Source organism: Hyalella azteca, unplaced genomic scaffold (genome assembly GCF_000764305.2).
Source record: "Hyalella azteca isolate HAZT.00-mixed unplaced genomic scaffold, Hazt_2.0.2 contig13555, whole genome shotgun sequence".
Lineage (NCBI taxonomy): Eukaryota > Metazoa > Arthropoda > Malacostraca > Amphipoda > Hyalellidae > Hyalella > Hyalella azteca.
The window spans coordinates 43,917-62,117 of record NW_025943473.1 but is presented as its reverse complement, the minus strand read 5'-3'; the positions used below and the strand labels follow the sequence as shown (position 1 = coordinate 62,117).

Sequence of the window (18,201 nt, the reverse complement as noted above, 5' to 3'; positions counted from 1 at the left end):
CAGTGTGAATATTGCTGAATCAAAATAACAATTGTACTGTATCGAAAATTATTGAACATTTCACGTCTTCTCGTTTTAAAGTAGACTTGCACGCGCTCGTAAACTCACAATTATAAATCACTCACCCGCAGAAAATTTCAAAAATTACAGCATATTTAAGAAGAGACTCTTCGGTTGCAAAAAGTGTTGATACTGGGAGAGTGAAGTGCCGAATGTACAAAAATTGTCATTCCTCTATGATTTAAATGATTTTCTAAATGACATCTCCTGATGAATTGAGAATATCGAGGAGAACATGGAACATCACAGTTAATCGCAAGCGCGTGCATCATAATAGAAGCATAATTTTACCAACTATTCAGTAGTATCCCAACTTTTACATCGGAAAATTCATTTGAAGAGGCCAGTTTCACCAGGCTTAAAAATTCTTTCGTTATATAATTGCCTGAGCCACAACTCGCAGGGATCGAGTCATACGAGACATGTTGCACCTCTCGCTTTTTGCGTTGTTCAGGTTACAGTATACGAGAGGCCTGCATTGCAGCGATGAGCCCTGACATTAAGCTCACTATTCAGACGATGCTCGTCATACACTCGCTCGAAAAACAGGTTTCCGCTTCACTGCAGGTTGTATAGTCGCAGCAGATGGTCCCCCATTCATATTTCGATAGCCGGCTCTTCGTTATATACATGAGCGTACTTTGGCTGGAGCTCAGGAACAAGGAGTGCCGAGCGTGTTGTGGGGTGGATCCAGTTCTATATCAAGACGCAAATCTGAAAGAGCGCATTCATTAGGCCACAAGAAAATGTACACTTAAACTGGCACTATATTTTGAGTTATGGACGACACAAGTGAAGCATAGTGGCTCAAGTCAGCCTTCTAAAATACGAAGCAACGATCTTGTGCTAGTAATCACAGCTGTTTGAGATACTACCTATTGATGACACCGAACCAAGCTGCAAAGAAATTGCATTGCGTTCAAAGTGAACGTTCCGTACATTGCATGATATCGCAAATGGCTTGGTTAAACTTTTTCTGCACAAGCTTTCTCTTGAGCGAAGAAAATTTATGGCTGAAAATTATATGGAAACTGTAGGTTAAATACCCCATTTACCGTCCAAAATGTAACTATACCTCTACTTTCTCTTGAAAACATGATAATAGTAAAATCATATTTAGACGCAAATTTTTGGAATGCACTTTAGGTTATGATGCGATAGCATCAAATTCAGACACCAAAAATGTGTCTGCACATCGTCATGTATGCGCTAATAACCGAAAAAGAGGAGTCGATTGCCTGCGAGCTCTTCGAACGCCACAGCAAAGCGGCATGCCTCCATGAGTATCGTCAAGGATGCATGTTCGACCGCTTGATGTTAAGTGAGATAAAATTTGATGAGGAATGGCTTAAACTCTTTTGGATGAATTAAACTCTTTAATTTTTGATAATTTCAACGGCATGTTCAATGCAACAACTTTTGCTCTAACTCATACTATTTTGGTATTTGAATTGCATGCCCCGAAAAAAACACTTGTTCGTGACTTACCAAAGTCTTTACTTTAAAGCTTCATGTTAAAATATATTGATATTTGAGCAAATTTGTAACATTTTCTCATTGACCGTTGAGTATCCGCGAAACACTTAGTTCTGTTCTTTATTGGTTCTATGAACAATGGAAACCAGTTTTTAATTCCCATCCTTGTCTCACTGAAGCTTTTAACGGTCGTATATTCACCTATTTTTGAGCCCACTTCAACTCCTAATATCGTTGTTTGTGATCTCAGACAACAGGTCTCTTGGACATCATCCAACTCCTTGCCTGCGCGTAACATTTGACCTACACCCCCGCTGCAAGGAATCTTTACGAGGTACAACCGTTAAAATGTAATAATTTGGCTTTGTTACCAACATTTTCAGTTTATTCTCACATTCTGTGCTTTTGTTTTTTGAGCCATGTTTTCCGAGCGAATTGACTTTTTGATAATGAAATGCATGTAAGCCGATCTCCATGCTTCCAATGTCGAGCTCGGAGACTATAGTACCGTCTGGAGTCTCATTAGGACTGCTCAGTTGTTCCGGTCCACGGCGCTCCAAAGGTATCAGGCAGTAAAACCAGGAGTGGTCGTGTTGGACATTTGGCATTCCTCGCCTTACCTCCAATCCCCCACACCGTTCAATACAATGGCAACCGTCAACTAAACTGTCTAGAGAGTACGATAGTGAATGAATACTACTCTCTAAATAATTCAAACCATCGCTGATACATAATATTTTGCGCAATGTACAGTCACTAACTCAACATAACTTTAAGCAGGGGCCTCAGATTTCCTCAAAAGCGTAAAATTTGATTACTAATTTGACAGTACTATATGGATGATTAATTTTCTCATAGCCGTTTAACTACATTAAGGGACGTAAATTGCAAATATTGATAAGTTTTCTTCTAATTGAGTGATGTTCCTAGCATTAAAAAGTTATGACTGAAAAGACAATCCCCTTTGTCCTACAGCCAAAGCCATTGATATGAATCGAAATATGGACTACGTGGTCAGTTCCAGACAATGTGTCGTAAAGAACAGGATAAATATTGTCTTGCAGGTCCTGAACAACTAGCAAGAACAGTAAAGAACACTTATTGTGTGACTCGTACCGAATGTATGCAACCATCGAGAAGGTGTGCGAAGGGTTTGAGCTGAAACTTGTTTGTGATGTCTCATAATTTTTTACGATGTTAACCGTCTGTCTCAATGGTGAGCCATCATGATACATTATTATTGAAAATATCTATGCTGTAGCTATAAAAACAGATATATATAATTATCAGAATAACTGATTTGCAACCACCATGACAAGAAACACGACATAGCAGTCTCGGATCTGATCTAAAGATGATTCACTGACATATCCTGCCATGCTGGAGCGCTGCCATTTGCATAGCATAATTTATTTTGCTTGTCCCCCACCTAAGCAACGTTGCATGGTCACGGGATGCACTAAAGCTTTATCTTAGAAGCTATGGCTCGGGTATGCAAGTCGGACCGAGTCTTCAGCAAGGATAGTTGTGTACACGGAGCGCGTTGGGTTAACCTTGGCTTGGTATTTATTCGAACACCTTGCTCAAGTGAATGAGTCTTTGGTGCCCTGGTCGTGCCGGAGGAAAGATCGTGACTTGGGATACTACAACTCGTCAGAGTATTCAGCTGCCTGAAGACAGCTAAATTTCAGGATGATATATTGAGGGATTACTGTCTTACTTAGCAACAAACGTGTTTTGGTGCAATTGAAGTAACTATTAATTATTCGAATCACGTGGGAGATTTTTAATTAGACCTTTGATTGTTAATGAGATAAGAAGTTTTATAAGTTGTTTAGCAACTGAAGAGTTACACCAGCACTACATTTGTCTCTAGCGACGCATTTCTAAGTTTTTTTTTTCGATGAAATGCCTCAACTTGTCTAGTTAATTAGCATTTTTCAAGCGATCCTCCCTCGACCGGTGGCAAAGCAGCAACAGAACCTGCAACTCGACGATTCATCACGGGAGTTCGCTGGATGTCGCATGGCCGACAACGCAGCATCATCAGGCTGAGAGATTGATGACTTCGAGATAGATGGTTCAGGGCAGCTCTTACGTCTCTGCCTCTACCTTCCTCCAGTTGTGGCTTAATCTTTTGTTAAATTACACAGAATGAGCCACAGAATATAAGCGATTCGCCTGCATTTACGCCACCCTCAGTTTCGATAAAATCTAGTAAAGTTCTAAATCCACATTATTGAGATTTTCTGAGAATCGTGCCTATTTCGATGGTCTGAAACTCATCAGTTACGTATTTTTTTATTTACTTCATTTGAATCATGAAAATCTCTATTTTTATTACAATAAGCTAAAGTTTTTGTTGTCGTCCATCTGTCAGACGATGCTCAGCACCAAACCCCATTGTTCTGATATGAAAGGGATGAGGACATCGAGGGAGACTAAATCGTTCAAAGATAAATCAATGTTTACGCCATAATGGGAAAAAAATGCAATGCCAACAAAAAGAAATTTCTCCATTCAAACACTCATCATGTATATTTTTCATCACTGGTATGTTCATTTATAATCGAATGGAACGATTAGCTAGACCATTATTTACACTTAGCTAAAGTTCTTGGTTCTCCACCGCGACTATACATTCCACCCAATTCATTAAAGTATCTTCGGTAGTACAGTGTTGAAGTAGTACACATGCCCAGTTATGTTCGGTAGTACAGTGACGAAGTAGTACCTAACCTAAGTGTTCAAACGCTCTTCTGTACGTGTGGTCGAGCCAGAAACTAATTTTCATTCTGCATTGAATCTCAGTAAATATGATGGCTTCTATACTACTTTTCATGGAGTTACAAGTGCAGGAGTAACGAGTGTAGAATAAAACAGTATTTTGTCTTATACAGAGTATGGCATGAATTAAACCCAATTCTATTTCAATTCGAACTACTTTTTGATTTGTAAGCAAATTATGGCTTACAAGAAATGTTCTCTAATTATTCTATCACTGTAAACAAGTAGTTTAGCTAGTATGAACTCACTGAATTAATTTTCTTCTTCTATCTATAGTTAAACTGTTAATAAAAAGATAATAAAATTGATAATCTTTGCCCTGCATCGGTGGCGTTTTGTTCACTCTTTCTCACGATTATTATGGTTGTGTTAAATGCGGAGATGACGCGAACTGAAGTTCATGTCAGTGAGCACAAGCAGCGGTGTTGAATAACCTGAGACTGTCACTTTGATGAGTGAATGTGATGAACGAGGGTCTAGCCGACAGCTGCCAGAATTAGCACTTTAACACATTTGTACAGAAGCTAGAACAATTGTTGAACTAAACAGAAATATTTCTTAGATACTCAGAAAGTAAGGCAGAGGGCGAAAAAAGCCCTTAAGAAAATATTGAATATTTAATCGCTCGACTATCGTGCGAGTTTGATTAATAGTTGTTAATCAAATTGTACGGATAAATTTCTAAACATTTATTATCAAAGCACAATTCAGAAGAATCTAGAGTGAAAAAAGACGCTGCCAATGGTTTCCTTATGCTAATTCCACCATTGTGAAATGTTTCGTGAATCCTCTTCAGAGATATATTATAAATTCTGGACTCCAATGAACGCCTTTTTCAACTTCTCAAAACATTAACTGAATTTAATTCACTGCATCCTTAAGTGTTTTTCCTGGAAATGTATGAGAGCTGCGTACGTACAAAAACGGTTTCTTAATCTCCCAAAAACAAGGCTATTAGATGAATGGCATTTAGCGGCATGAATTGCATGTTTCAGGCGGAAGACTGGTTATTATCAAACAAAGGTGATTTACTGCATAGCTCTCTCGGTCTTGTCTGGCAATACTGAATAAAAAACTCCCGAAAGGATTTATAAATGCGGCGCTGAGTCATGCTTTTGCTACGCAGAACTAAGAAGAATTGCGAGCTGATCATTGAGAATTTAAAATATTTGTTATTTAATTTCCGTTACAGTGGCTGTCATTTTACAAACTTAGATGTATATTCATACTCAGATGCTCAATTTATGTTATCTATCATTTTCATGTAAGATGAGACAGTGACATTTGGCAGTTGGTAGAACGAGTGTTTAAACTAAATCTTGTGTCTGAAGTATGCGTTCCACATTGATTAGTTAATATGTTCAATCTATTGCAATGGTACTCACAGGTTTTTCCTTATTACCCAATTTTATAACTATTTGTTTAATGCCTATAACTATAATATTACTACTTTGATAAATGTTGCATCCTTAATTAAAATTTATTCAAGTCTTTATTTAAATCTTATTGATTGTGCGACTAAAGATCAATTCTAGATTTTCGCAAATTTCTCTCGACCAAACTTCAAGTGGAGGATGGCGAAGTCTAATGTGCGGGTAGTTCAAAATCCACAATATGTTCACATTGAGAAGTTCATGGCAGGTGGTAATTGAAATTATCATAATCAGTTAAGAGATTATTTAGTACTCTATTGGTTCTGGGAATGAATTATCAATAACGCTTTTAGTGTTTCTTAAATCAAAATAGAGATTGTACATTTTTCTTCCCACATTTTTCTATTTATTTGTTCTGCTCACACAGTATTTGATGATTAAATAATCATTATACTCTACTCTCATTGCCATCAAAAAATCTATCGTCACACTCCTGTACTTCTAAGACACATTTTATGAGATTTTTACACTAACGTCCGAATTATCACACTGCATGTGCCTAATATGTTGAAAATCGTATATTAAATTGCTACTCATCGAACGTATTATTCAGAATAGCAAACATCTTGTTCAGGTCTCAACATGCCCACCTCTTCAGAGCCTCGGGCCTTCCGCTCATTTGTGGTCTTGAGGTTCACACTCGTTTTAAGGTCTCGGCTCCCTAACAAGCAAGGCGCGCATACATCAGGTCTCGGGACACACTCACTTAAAGCTACTCAGCAAAAGCGGCAACATTTTACCACATTAAGGGCAACGCGGGCCGTGTGAGGTGGCAAGGCAGTTAAGGTGCCAAAGGTGCAGTGATGCTCTGAAGTGCGCACTGCGAGAATTATGGGTGCCGGTGAGTTAAGGGCTTGCCTGGTGAGTAAACTTGGCGTCGTCCACCTTTATGCTGTCACATGAAATCTATGGACTTACAGAATTGCTCCTATGCAAAGGTACCGCTCATGGAAAAGGATGAATAGATAGAATGTTTAAATAAATCATCGGGGTTAAAATAATGGTAGTTCGATAAATTACACATTCTTATAGTGGAGAAAAATTCTTCGGTATTGGAAATCCAGCGTCTCGAGATGCTAAAAAAATTATTAAAGAATTTGACAATTATTAGAAAATTGAATGGCGATAAAAGAAGTTCATGGAGAAATTCATGCTCAATTATCTCCTAATTTCACTTTTACCGCTGTAACTTCTGGCAAGGAACTTTAGAGGTCTTCAAACTTTAGCGTTGGCAGAATTGATTGGACTTTCATCAATTAGCTAGCAAATTAGGGAAGTCACAGCAACTCATCTGAGGAGTTCATTAGGTACACTGACCTAGTGGCGATGAACTGATTCTTTTTCAGTAGTCAACTTTGAGACATGAAGAGTCTTTCATCAGAATATTTGTCATTACGTGATTGCATTGTATCTACATTCCGTACAGATATATCATGTTATATTGCTAGAATACATTTTGTGGTTTAAAACTGGAATCAGACATGGCTTATGAAGGAAAAAGAAAGGTCATTGGGTTCGCTGGTATTGTGTCGACTCTGCGAATTCCGACAGCATTGCCATGACGACCTTATAGGCACGAATGTTTCTCTTATCATTTAACAATAATTATTGAAAGAAAAAATAATACGTGCAATTGCATGTTCTGTGAAATACTTCATGTATATGTACAGCCATGAGAAGCTGATATATATTCTGTCATAATTCATTAAATTTAGATACAGTTGTAAAAATAACTGTTGTAAATCATCTGACTTATCAGTTTAAAGTACATAATTAGCTGATATACTCTGACACTTTGTTACCCAATATTGTAAATTTGTTTTGACAAAGCAACTTAACCTTAAATTTCTATCAATGAATAAGATAAAAAATGATTCGTCAAACTTTCATTCTCTGCACTAAGGGTTATGGTCATGTTATGACCAGGTAATGTAACTTCAAATTGTTTATAAATGAAAAAGATGTAAATTGATTCTTGGAATTTATCTCAGCAGCAGTAAAGATTTAACAATGTTATGACCGGGTAATATTTTATTCATAAGACGCAGGCAAGACTCGCCCTAGTGCAAATGAAGTGAAGGGCTCCAAGACATGGGGCCTGGTCTTCTAATGGGGATAATTTATGCGTATGGTCCATGGGTTGGTGAAAACAATCACGGCGGATTGCCATCTCTGGATTAGGAATGACGGACAAAATTTATTTACGTCGTGTCTGCTGTATTTAGAATAACTAAATGACTTATTCTTATGCGAAAAATGTGGATAACTATCATGAAAAACGTACTATGTTCAACTTTCAGCTGGAATAAATGATAAGTTTCTATATCGGACTATCATGACCGATCGTCCATGGCTAATCGGCGCCTGGCGCAGAACGGCACCGAAACACGAATGCCTGGAATTTATTAACGCTATAAATCTCAAAGCCTCGCCATTCCTTTACGAAGTCCTTCTGCGAACATTCTAAACTTTACGTTGCTCTTACATTTTCTACCGAATATTTTTATTCAGGAGATGAAGAACTGACACAAAAAAAGCTCCAAGTCATTGAGAAGTGAAGACAGAATTTAAACGCAGATCAAATCTTGAATTTTAATGCAAAGCCGATGAACGTTGAGCTAGCGATGATATGTAGTTAAGAAGCATAAATCACATATTAATCATTACCCTTGGTCAATAAAATCTGAAGTTTGATCCCATAAATAAATCAAATTTATTGTGAGTTAAGACGGAAGGCGAGCGAAAATCCGTTGGCCGAATTCATCTCGGTATTAAATTTGGCCAAATCGATATCTGCAATTTGTACATCCTTTTCTGTCCTTCTGTTACAGTTGGAAAAAGTATGCTATACAAAATAACTATCATGAATGAGGGTTGTGTTAACGATATCTGAATTTCAGTACAAAAAAAAAACACTGTAAATTATATTCTGTCACATTTTCCAAAAATTTTTTGACATTTAATCCTGCTTGAGGAGAATGCACGAGATATGAACGACACTAGCCCTCAGCTACGATATTCAAAGAAAAAGCTTTTATAACTCACATTGTGTGATTATTTTTGTTGGCAAAGCTGGGAAATTAAGCCGCTCTAATATAGGATTTTGCTAGAAATGTACAAGGAAAAATTTGAGCGCTTCCTATTTGCATGCCTAATTACAACCAGATAATCAAGATCTTCTATTGAATTTGCGTAGAATAATCCAATCAGCTCATATCAAGAGAAATTATCAAGTATTTTGGGTTTTACTATTGCAAATAGTGAACGTAAATTTAAATGTTTATCGTCAAATTGGATGCGCAGGAGCTAGCAAAACTTCCATATTTTAAAATTTTAAGTTAGTTTAAGATATAAGATTTTAAATTTAAGACTAAGTCATGTACGGAGCTTGTTTTATTTAGTGACTGTGAGACATGCATGCCCTACCCTGCGTTGGTGCAGCCGTCAAATGAAGCAAATTATTTCAGATTGAAGCGACATCGTTACCGCGATGAGAGTGAGTTGTAGATTATGTGCCATGATGTGAACTTTGTGATTCTTTTCATTGGTTCAGACAGTAAGTTGTCGTGATTTTAGCAACATGTCACATCACAGCAGGTAGCCCGACGAAAGCCTGTCATAAATTTCATGGGCTTCATCGCAGGCCCCACGAGAGGTGTTCTATTCAACGGGATTTATCTCTTCCTGCTTGAGGGCCAATAAAAGTTGTGGGACGCTGCGTGAGGCCCGTTTATTGGTCAGGCAATTTGTCCTTCTTTGCCTTGAGGGCAGTAAAATGCGAGAGACATGTTATCGTTGATCAGAGGCGATGCGCAGATGCGGACTGACTTCTTGCTTGGAGGCACATGTTGCAGGAATTGCCACTGTAAATAACCGACAGTGACCGAATTCGATTTCCTCGCTAAGCAGGCGATGTTTAATGACAATTTGGGGATAAGACTCCGTGTGTGGCATGGGTCGAATTTATTAACGCAATAAATCTCTAAATTGTTGTAATTGTAAATCTCATTAAAAAATTGTTTTCACAAACATCCCAGAAGGCAGTTAGTAACATTTATGCTGAGATTGAAAACATATATGCTCTGACAGGGTGCTGGTACCACAAGACCGTCTGTTGGACGTGTAACTCTGTCTGAACCTGAATGAAGACTTTTACACTGTTTATTTGTGCAACGTCTTTCTGAACCACCAGAACGAACGATCCCAGTACAGTGTCCAGTGACTCACTGTCTACTGTAGTTACACGTAATCGCGCAGCAAGTCAACGCTGATTGGCATTACCAGTCAAATTAACGAGCGTGGACGCCAGTGTCATGTCGCCTCTTTGCGGCCAGTAAAAAATTACTATGTGGCTTATATGACGGACGTTATCGACTGTAAATTTGCTTTCTGAATAGGTATTGAAATTCTTTGGATTTTGTCAAAATTATAAACACGGCTTTAATAAAGTGAATTATATGCATTGGTTATAGACTTCTTTACCTACTGGAAGCAAATGAGAGTACAAAAAACTGATCAAAGGTTGTATACTCCTATGTCTATATAAGTCAAACCCTTTACTTGTCAGTCGTGTTAGCATTTCAATAATTTCTATATTCTAATTCTAAGCTATCGGTGTGGCTTAACGTCTTGGCTTGTATTGCAAAAATTGATTAGTCAAGCTACACATTTATATTTACTTTTTTGTAGGGGTAGAAAATGCTAACGAGTTCGCTTGCTCATGGAAATTCATTCGGCGCCAACGAAATTAAGCTGATGCATAATGCATTAGTTCGCTGTTGCAGGTAGGGTTGCCGAGCAATATTCGCAGTTCTCGCATACAAGTTTATCGACACTTGCAACAGATGATGACCGGTTGTTCGATGGCCTTTCAAAAGCAGGTTTTGAAGCTTCGGGATTTGATTTGAACTTATCAGATGCAATCTCTCAAGGAATTAATCCTCAGTGTTTAGTATTCAAACGATAAACTTCACTGGAGCTGGAAGGTGTGTTTGAGTTAAATAAATGTAAGAATGTGTGGACTTGCAACAACGACAGAAGGTAAACATTTTTAGGGATTATTTCATTCTAAAATTTCTGAAATCTTTTAACATATGTTAGAAATCAATTGATTCATAAACTCGTTCTTCCGCCAATTTTCCTAGTCAACTTCATAATGCAATGAATTTTTCAATGGTTATTGAACGGTCTCAGAATCAATTCAATCAATTCAATAATTCAGCACAAAATTTCTTTATACATGAATGCAACGAAGTTCTTCCAGAAACATTACTTGCTAAAAAAATTAAATTATTGGACGTAGGAAATGATAATTTAACACTGTAGTAAAGCTTGTACGAACAGGCTCAGGCTAGGATTTAAGATGGTAACTTTAGTCTGAACTTTTGCGACTTTAAAACACTGTACGCAGATTTCATAAATAACAATCATCGCACAATCATATATAACAATCATCGCACATCACAGGAACAAATGTATTTTAGACAAGTTACCCATTGTTTTTGTGAGCAGGCGTGACGCACTCCGCACAGCACCAAGTGTTCAGGGAGGGGCAGGTCGCCTCACAGCAGCTCAAGGAGTTCGCAGAGACTGGGCGCTCCGACTCCCTCGACGCTGTTACGTACGCTAGTCAGGTATGAGGAAAACTTTTGAATTGTTCAAAACTCTTCAAATTATTCATAAACATTTCATTGGAAAATAATGTGTCACAAAGTTTGTAAAAATTGTTTCATATTTGTGCCTTGTAATTTATATCCATCAATGGATGGTAGAAAAAATTAAATTCATATATTTCAAAAAATATTTTTAAAATGGCTCGATAGGCTTTATTTTTAATCATGGATTTTCATACAATACGTGGATACGCTATGTTAGAGGACAAATTTTTCTCTTCAAAACTTACATGATGAACATTTATATGTATGCATGGTAATTTCTATGTATGCATGGTAATTTCGTAGCTTCGTATAGTATTTTACAAGCACCCACATTTTGGTCCCCCGCGAGCAGGGACCGAGCGTGCTGGATGCTTTCTACGCTCCTGCCATTCAAGAGGGTGTGGGGGAGACTCGGGCAAAATTCTTTGCTGATGGCAACCATTCGCTGGTAAGTAAGTTGGTTATTTCATCCATTAATTATATTCATCATCACATTTGTAAGAACTCAATTTATGGTATTATGAAACTTTTAACAAATACCGTGTTCATCTTCGCAGCAAAAGGCCCAGGAAAGTGATGATAAGTGCCAGTTGTGTCAACAACCATCAAAAGGGGCGATAAGTTTCTATTGTGTAAACAACACACAAATCTTGGAATAACGATCAGTTGTTTAATAGGCAGCTCAAATTTACAATAGCGAACTCTTGCGTGGACAACAGCAATAAGCTATACATTTGATTTTATAGAAGTTATCCAAAACACGCATTATTTATCAACCAAATTTCTCAACATTTCCAAGGTGAGCACGAGTCTGCCTGCATGTATAGAGATATGGTTCGTGCAGCTAAAAACACTACACAATACATATAACTTCTTGACAGGCTTGTCCCCATCTCTTCAGCAGTCTTGCAAGAGGCCAGTTTTTCTGGCGTTTTATCGTGCGATCAATCTACGGTTCTTTTTCTAGGTAGACGTTCAGTGCAGCTGTTGTATCAATCATATTATTGACCGCATGTATAAAGAGAATATGCCTGAAACTAAGCTACGATTCTGTCACAGATACTATATATCGTCTCGACATTTTCACTACATTTGATGTACACGCGTCTTCTTAATATGTCTTCAGTTGTGGGAGGCTAACAATTGATGAACTTATAAATTTAATTTTTGACGAGTTATGAAACGTACACGGTTGAATGTATATCATAATTATCCAAAAAAATTATCCTACAACCAACTCTAAAGATAATATAAATGTGACAATTGTTGTTGCTTGAATTGAAAATGAAACGGACATGATAACTAATAAAGAATATTCTGCCCTGGCATTTACTGATAAATTATTTACTTGTCCTGTGAGGGACGACGCAATCAAATTCTGTAAACGTTCGGGACCTGCTACTTTCTTGGGTCAATAGAGCATAAAAGATCAGAGAGAGAGAGGGAACTATCTTGACTCTAAGATTTTCCTATGATGCACAAAAAACTTTTATCCATGAAAAAAAATTGTACTTAACTGAATTCTTAATAATTGCCTTTGAATTCTACTCCTGGATCATAAATATTATTTTTTATATTCATATTAGTTTTGGCTTATAATTATATTAGTTCAGCTGGATTATATTAGTTTTTTAGCTTGAAATCAATCCAGCGTAAGGAGATTCAGGCAGTGTTGAATATTATTAGACGAATAAGATGAATATTGCTAAGATAAATATTACTTCAAACAAATAATTGACTATATTTAAAGAAATGATTTGTTGCAGGTGTCGGTGGTGGCGAAGATTGTGCCATCGCCCGACTGGTTTGTCGGGGTGGACTCGCTGGACCTGTGCGTCGCTGGCCACTGGTTGAACGCGACTAGTCTTGAGGTTTATTCCAAAGTCTAATTCCTATTATAATAAGTTTATGAACAGATTCTAAAAATTATTTAATGATTTTAATGTTTACTAATAAATAATAATAATATCTAATAGTACAAATTAACCTTAGCTGAGACTGAATATTATTTTCGAGAAAAAGTGTTGTATTTTCTTGGGATTCGGAGTGAGAAATCCTATAAATATTTGTGTCTTGCAAAGATCTTGATGGTAAATGTTGTAGTCTTTTCTCATAGATACAGTAAGATGCCAATACTGAATATAAGTGGCTGCGATAAAGATGGGCATGTGCAAACCTAACTGATGACATCTTCAAATAATCCTCGTGATAAATTTGGCTGAATTGCAGCTACTTCTTTGCTGATTAATCGGTCACGAATTGTTTTCATTGATACTTTAATGCTTTGACTATTCATTGATTGCTGAGACTTTAAGTAGCATCATATGTGCGTTGCTTGAAAAGTGCAGAGGGTAGAGCGCTTTCATTATCAGATTAAATACAAACTCAAAAATTATACTCGACTTTTCATAAGTTATTAATTACGTCAAGCACCGTGAATATTCAATGCTCTCAGGAGAAAATTACAGTAAAAAATCTATAAAATTGAGTTCCAATAATTATTATGACTGACGAGTCATATCTTGACAGGATGCATGATCCTAGGTTATAGTTTTTTATTTGAATCTTACGTTAGTACCTATAGAGACAGCAATACGATTTGCGTTCAGAATATTGAAGTGATTAACAAAATTAAATGTATACTTTCTGTTTGTTTTTTTTATTTCACAACTTATTACTATAGTTGTTTTTAGCTGTCGCCGCTGGACGCAGGAACGGATCAAGGTTTGGCCTTCACATCACCGTCGTGGCAGCTCACGCCTGCCGACGTCATCAAGCGCATCACCAACACGTCGCCCAGCCACCCCGCGTCGTCATTTGCCTACCCAGAAAAACCTACACTACCTACGATGGCGTCCGTCAGCATTGTGAAGGTTGCAGCGTTTAATTTACCATTAAAATTTATCAATAAGAGAAGGGAAAAAATAAAATTTTTATCATTCATACAATATTCAGGATCCAGCTGAAATGAAGCAGGATCCAGCGGAAAAATATGACTGGAATGCTCATAAAGCCAGGAATTGTTATGCTGAAATACTTTAAATAATGAGTTAAATTTGCTGATTCACCAAATTAAAGTTACAATATTTTTTCATGTATAAATTGCGTGAACATATATTCTTCAAATGTTAGTAGAAGAATTCAGCCAATAAAACGAATTTCTTTACTTGCGCACAGATTCGCGAGTATCGGCTCGTGAAGCCCACCGCCGTGACGATCCCACTTCGCGCGATCGATGCAACCTCATCAACCGAAGAGACAACCACCAGCACGACAACCACGTCAACCACTACTGCAGGTCAGACGACCATGCACGAGATAGACCACAACTACATTCCTTCTGGTCTTCACGCAGCCAATAGTGTTCGGCAACAAGCTCAAAAGCCGCGACAAACTCCTCCACCTCCAATTCTTCCCACTCCGGTGCGACGCCATAAGTCTGTTGACGGAGGGACAGTCGGAGCTGAAGTTCGTCATGTTGTTCATTCTATCAGCAACTCCGGGGAAACTTTACCCGAAATAACAACGAATCTCTCACACGCACTTCGCTCCCAAGAAGTGCCATCTCGTGATCCTCCTTACGTGACGTCTAATGAGATTCATTTCAACTCTGACCGGCCTAATAACTCTAGCACAACTCATGCTGGTCCCTCCCTGGAGTTTGGCGTGGCGAAGTTACCAGGAGCTTCACCACTTTTGACAAACGGGGCAATTTCGCCCGAAAGCCAGCATTTTGCCGATGACTCCAATCTTATCTCTAACGACGTTGCTGTTCTAACAAATAAAGTGGACGAGGTCGAGAATTATGGCAGAGATGGAGGGAACATTGCAACTACAAGAGCTGTTCCGTTAAATGCTGTTCTTCCTCGGGAACAGTACGACAGGTTGCAGCAAGAGCGCAACAGACAGGCTATTGAAAACCATCAGAAACACCAGCAGCTGCTGCAGGAAAAGAGGAGAAAACTCAAGGAAAAGAATAGGAAGCACAGAGAGAGAAAGGTGATGATTAGATTCTAAGTAAATTTAAGAAATTTAGCGCCATGTCGTTTCTTCTACCAAAAAGATAGCTCATTGAATTAAAAAATCATGACTATATTTAAGATAATTTTTCTGAACTCTGGCAAAAATAGCATCTACTTGATTAATTTCGTTGACCTGATGAAGCATGCATGTCAACTTGATCAATTACGCGAGTGCATATGTGTAAAAAAAGTTAAGAGAAATTTTAGGAAAATATGTCACGATTACTAAAAGTCACCACCAAACAAGGTATAAAATATAGATGTTACATCAAATATTCGGAGCTCAACTGTTTCGTTCCCCAGTTCGCAGCCACACATTCTGATCTTCAAAATGAGCTCGACGAACCCGAAGAGCCTGGCTTGAATCAAAATCGAATACTCAAGGTAATGTAATTATTCATAATAAAAGTCTCTATTTAGGAGTATTTTCGTGTAAGAAACGTGCTCCTTTAATCCTTAAGCCCGAAAATTTCGTCTGTAATCAACGAAAAAATTAGGTAAAGCAATAGTTAGGTTGACGGTCCTTTCAAAATATTTGAATCAACATCCGCCTCATATAATATATTTTCTTTTATCGGAAATCCTGCTCTTCGTTGAGTGCTCAAATTAAAAGTTTCCTCCACTTTGCAGTCGTCAAGCCTGCACATCATCCCCAGGGGCGACGCCATGTCAGTCATTGATAGCATCGTAGAGACGTACCAGCGGGACCAGCGACGCAAGCGTCGCCAGCAGCGGCGGCTGGAACGGCGCAACAGGCGTAAACTTGAGCGACTGAACGGCATACAGCCTCGTAAGCAAAAGTTTATTTAGGTTCTGCATACATAGAAAAAAGGTTAAACGTTTCCTTACCTGTCATTAGGCTTGTTTTAAAAAGACAATCTTCCGTACACATTTGTTAGATTGCTAATTTTCCACATTTGTTAGATTGCTAATTTTTAATTTTTTTTTAGATTGCTAATTTAATTGTCGGGAAATACGACAATTAAAATTTTCACACTTTAGAAAACATACCCGCCGTTACTCATAAACTACATAATTTAAGTGCACACCAATGAAAAAATTTTACATTTGTGTGTGATGATAACCTTTATTAAATTGCGGCTTCTGAACGACAGAACGAGTTTTGAATAGGTTTGTTGACCCGAAATACCTAATCTCAAAAACATAATCCGCCTACAAATCTTTTGAGCCGATTCCTTATTGATTTTAAAATTAATGGAATGTTCTTAAATGCAAAAAGAGTTTGAATATGTTCGGTACTCTCAATAACGTCCTATGCCGTGTCGTGATGATATGAAGAAAATATCATTGAGCGTCTTACGGCTAATCACGAAAATAGTATAGTCTTAGATGCCGTGATTTTCTTCACTTGATCAAGCACTGGAAGAAGAAAATGACATATGGTTAACTATATTATTGAAGACTGATCGTATTTCAAAATTTAGTGCAAAATTTTAGGTCATATCAGAAATTTTATTTATTCTATCAGAAATAGAATGAAGAACGAACAAAACTCATGGAATTGTCTTGAATGAACAAAATGAATAGTTCAATAAAATGACAGCTATCTTAAGCAATAATGGTGCTTTGTTCAGAATAACATTAGCACGCTTTACGATTTGCACAAGGCCACATGCCAACTGGATAAAATCTTTACAATATTTTTCCTTACCTGAAAAGTTTTTCTAACTTAACTATAAATAGGAGTTAAAGTTGTTCATACTTCATACCACTTCATGGATACAACAGAAAACGCAGATTGCACGGAAAATAAAAAACACGTGGAATATATATTAACATTGTATATGTTGTAATTATCCATGAATCGTGAAATTTTTGTAATGAAATTGCTTTTCAGTGAGCTGTTAGATTTGTTTACCCAGCCTCTAGTAATAATATTTTCCGTCACTGAACTCAATGGAACGTGTTGAGTGACAGGTGCATTGAGAAAGAGAAGATATTTTTGGAAGCAGTTTAACACGAACTTCACGAAATCAATAGAATTTACATATTTTTCATTCGCTGGTCGGTGTTCTATTAATTGAGTGAGATTTTGAAGATGCAATTCCTCATCTAGAAATAGGCTCATGTAGCTTAGCTCCAAGCGCTACTTAGTTATAGATGCCATTTACTTTGAGTTGAAGAAGCGATATCTTCTGTAAGATAAACGAAAATAAGAATGATTTTTGAGAGTATTGCTGATTTACAAAATTATTTTTGCAAAACAACAACCTAATGTTTTACACCGGCTTCAAGAACTTTATTTTTCTACATGAACCTTTTTTTCCTTTTTTTTAAGATTCGTTGCGGTTTATATTAACGACCTAAGCCTTCTTTTCAGTCGCAATTCCTTGGTAGAAAAGATCCTGCGATCCTGCGACTTATGGATCTTCGGTTGTTTACAAAACAGATCATTTTAAAAATATTTTTCAGTCTCAGCCTGGAATCATTGAACGAATTTATGTCTATAGAGATACTGATTAAATGTTTACGTTACAGATCGAAGCAAGCAGGCGGTGGACTGCAAGGTAGGCGAGTGGTCTGGGTGGTCGGCGTGCAGCAAGACGTGTGGCATCGGCGAGCAAGTGCGCTCCAGGAACGTCACGCAAGAGCCACGCAGAGGAGGCCTTAAGTGCCCCAGCCTCACAGAGACGACTTGGTGCGGGTCTGCTAGAGACTGTCCTCGAGACTACTTCCGGTGGTGAACAGCTGGTACTTCCGGTGGTGAACAGCTGGTATTTCCGGTGGTGAACAGCTGGTATTTCC

At 37.7% G+C, this 18,201-nt stretch overlaps 1 protein-coding gene across 1 annotated transcript in view; it reads left to right on the top strand.

Moving 5' to 3' along the window:
- LOC108681221 overlaps positions 1–18,201 on the top strand; it is a 31,052-nt gene that overhangs the window by 10,498 nt on the left and 2,353 nt on the right. Inside the window, exons 2-9 of the mRNA XM_047883742.1 lie at positions 11,268–11,389; positions 11,766–11,861; positions 13,180–13,284; positions 14,107–14,286; positions 14,591–15,412; positions 15,739–15,819; positions 16,066–16,225; positions 17,935–18,163. Of these exons, the coding sequence (XP_047739698.1) occupies positions 11,268–11,389; positions 11,766–11,861; positions 13,180–13,284; positions 14,107–14,286; positions 14,591–15,412; positions 15,739–15,819; positions 16,066–16,225; positions 17,935–18,140 (1,772 nt within the window). The 3' untranslated portion in view covers positions 18,141–18,163. The remainder of the gene's footprint in view (positions 1–11,267; positions 11,390–11,765; positions 11,862–13,179; positions 13,285–14,106; positions 14,287–14,590; positions 15,413–15,738; positions 15,820–16,065; positions 16,226–17,934; positions 18,164–18,201) is intronic.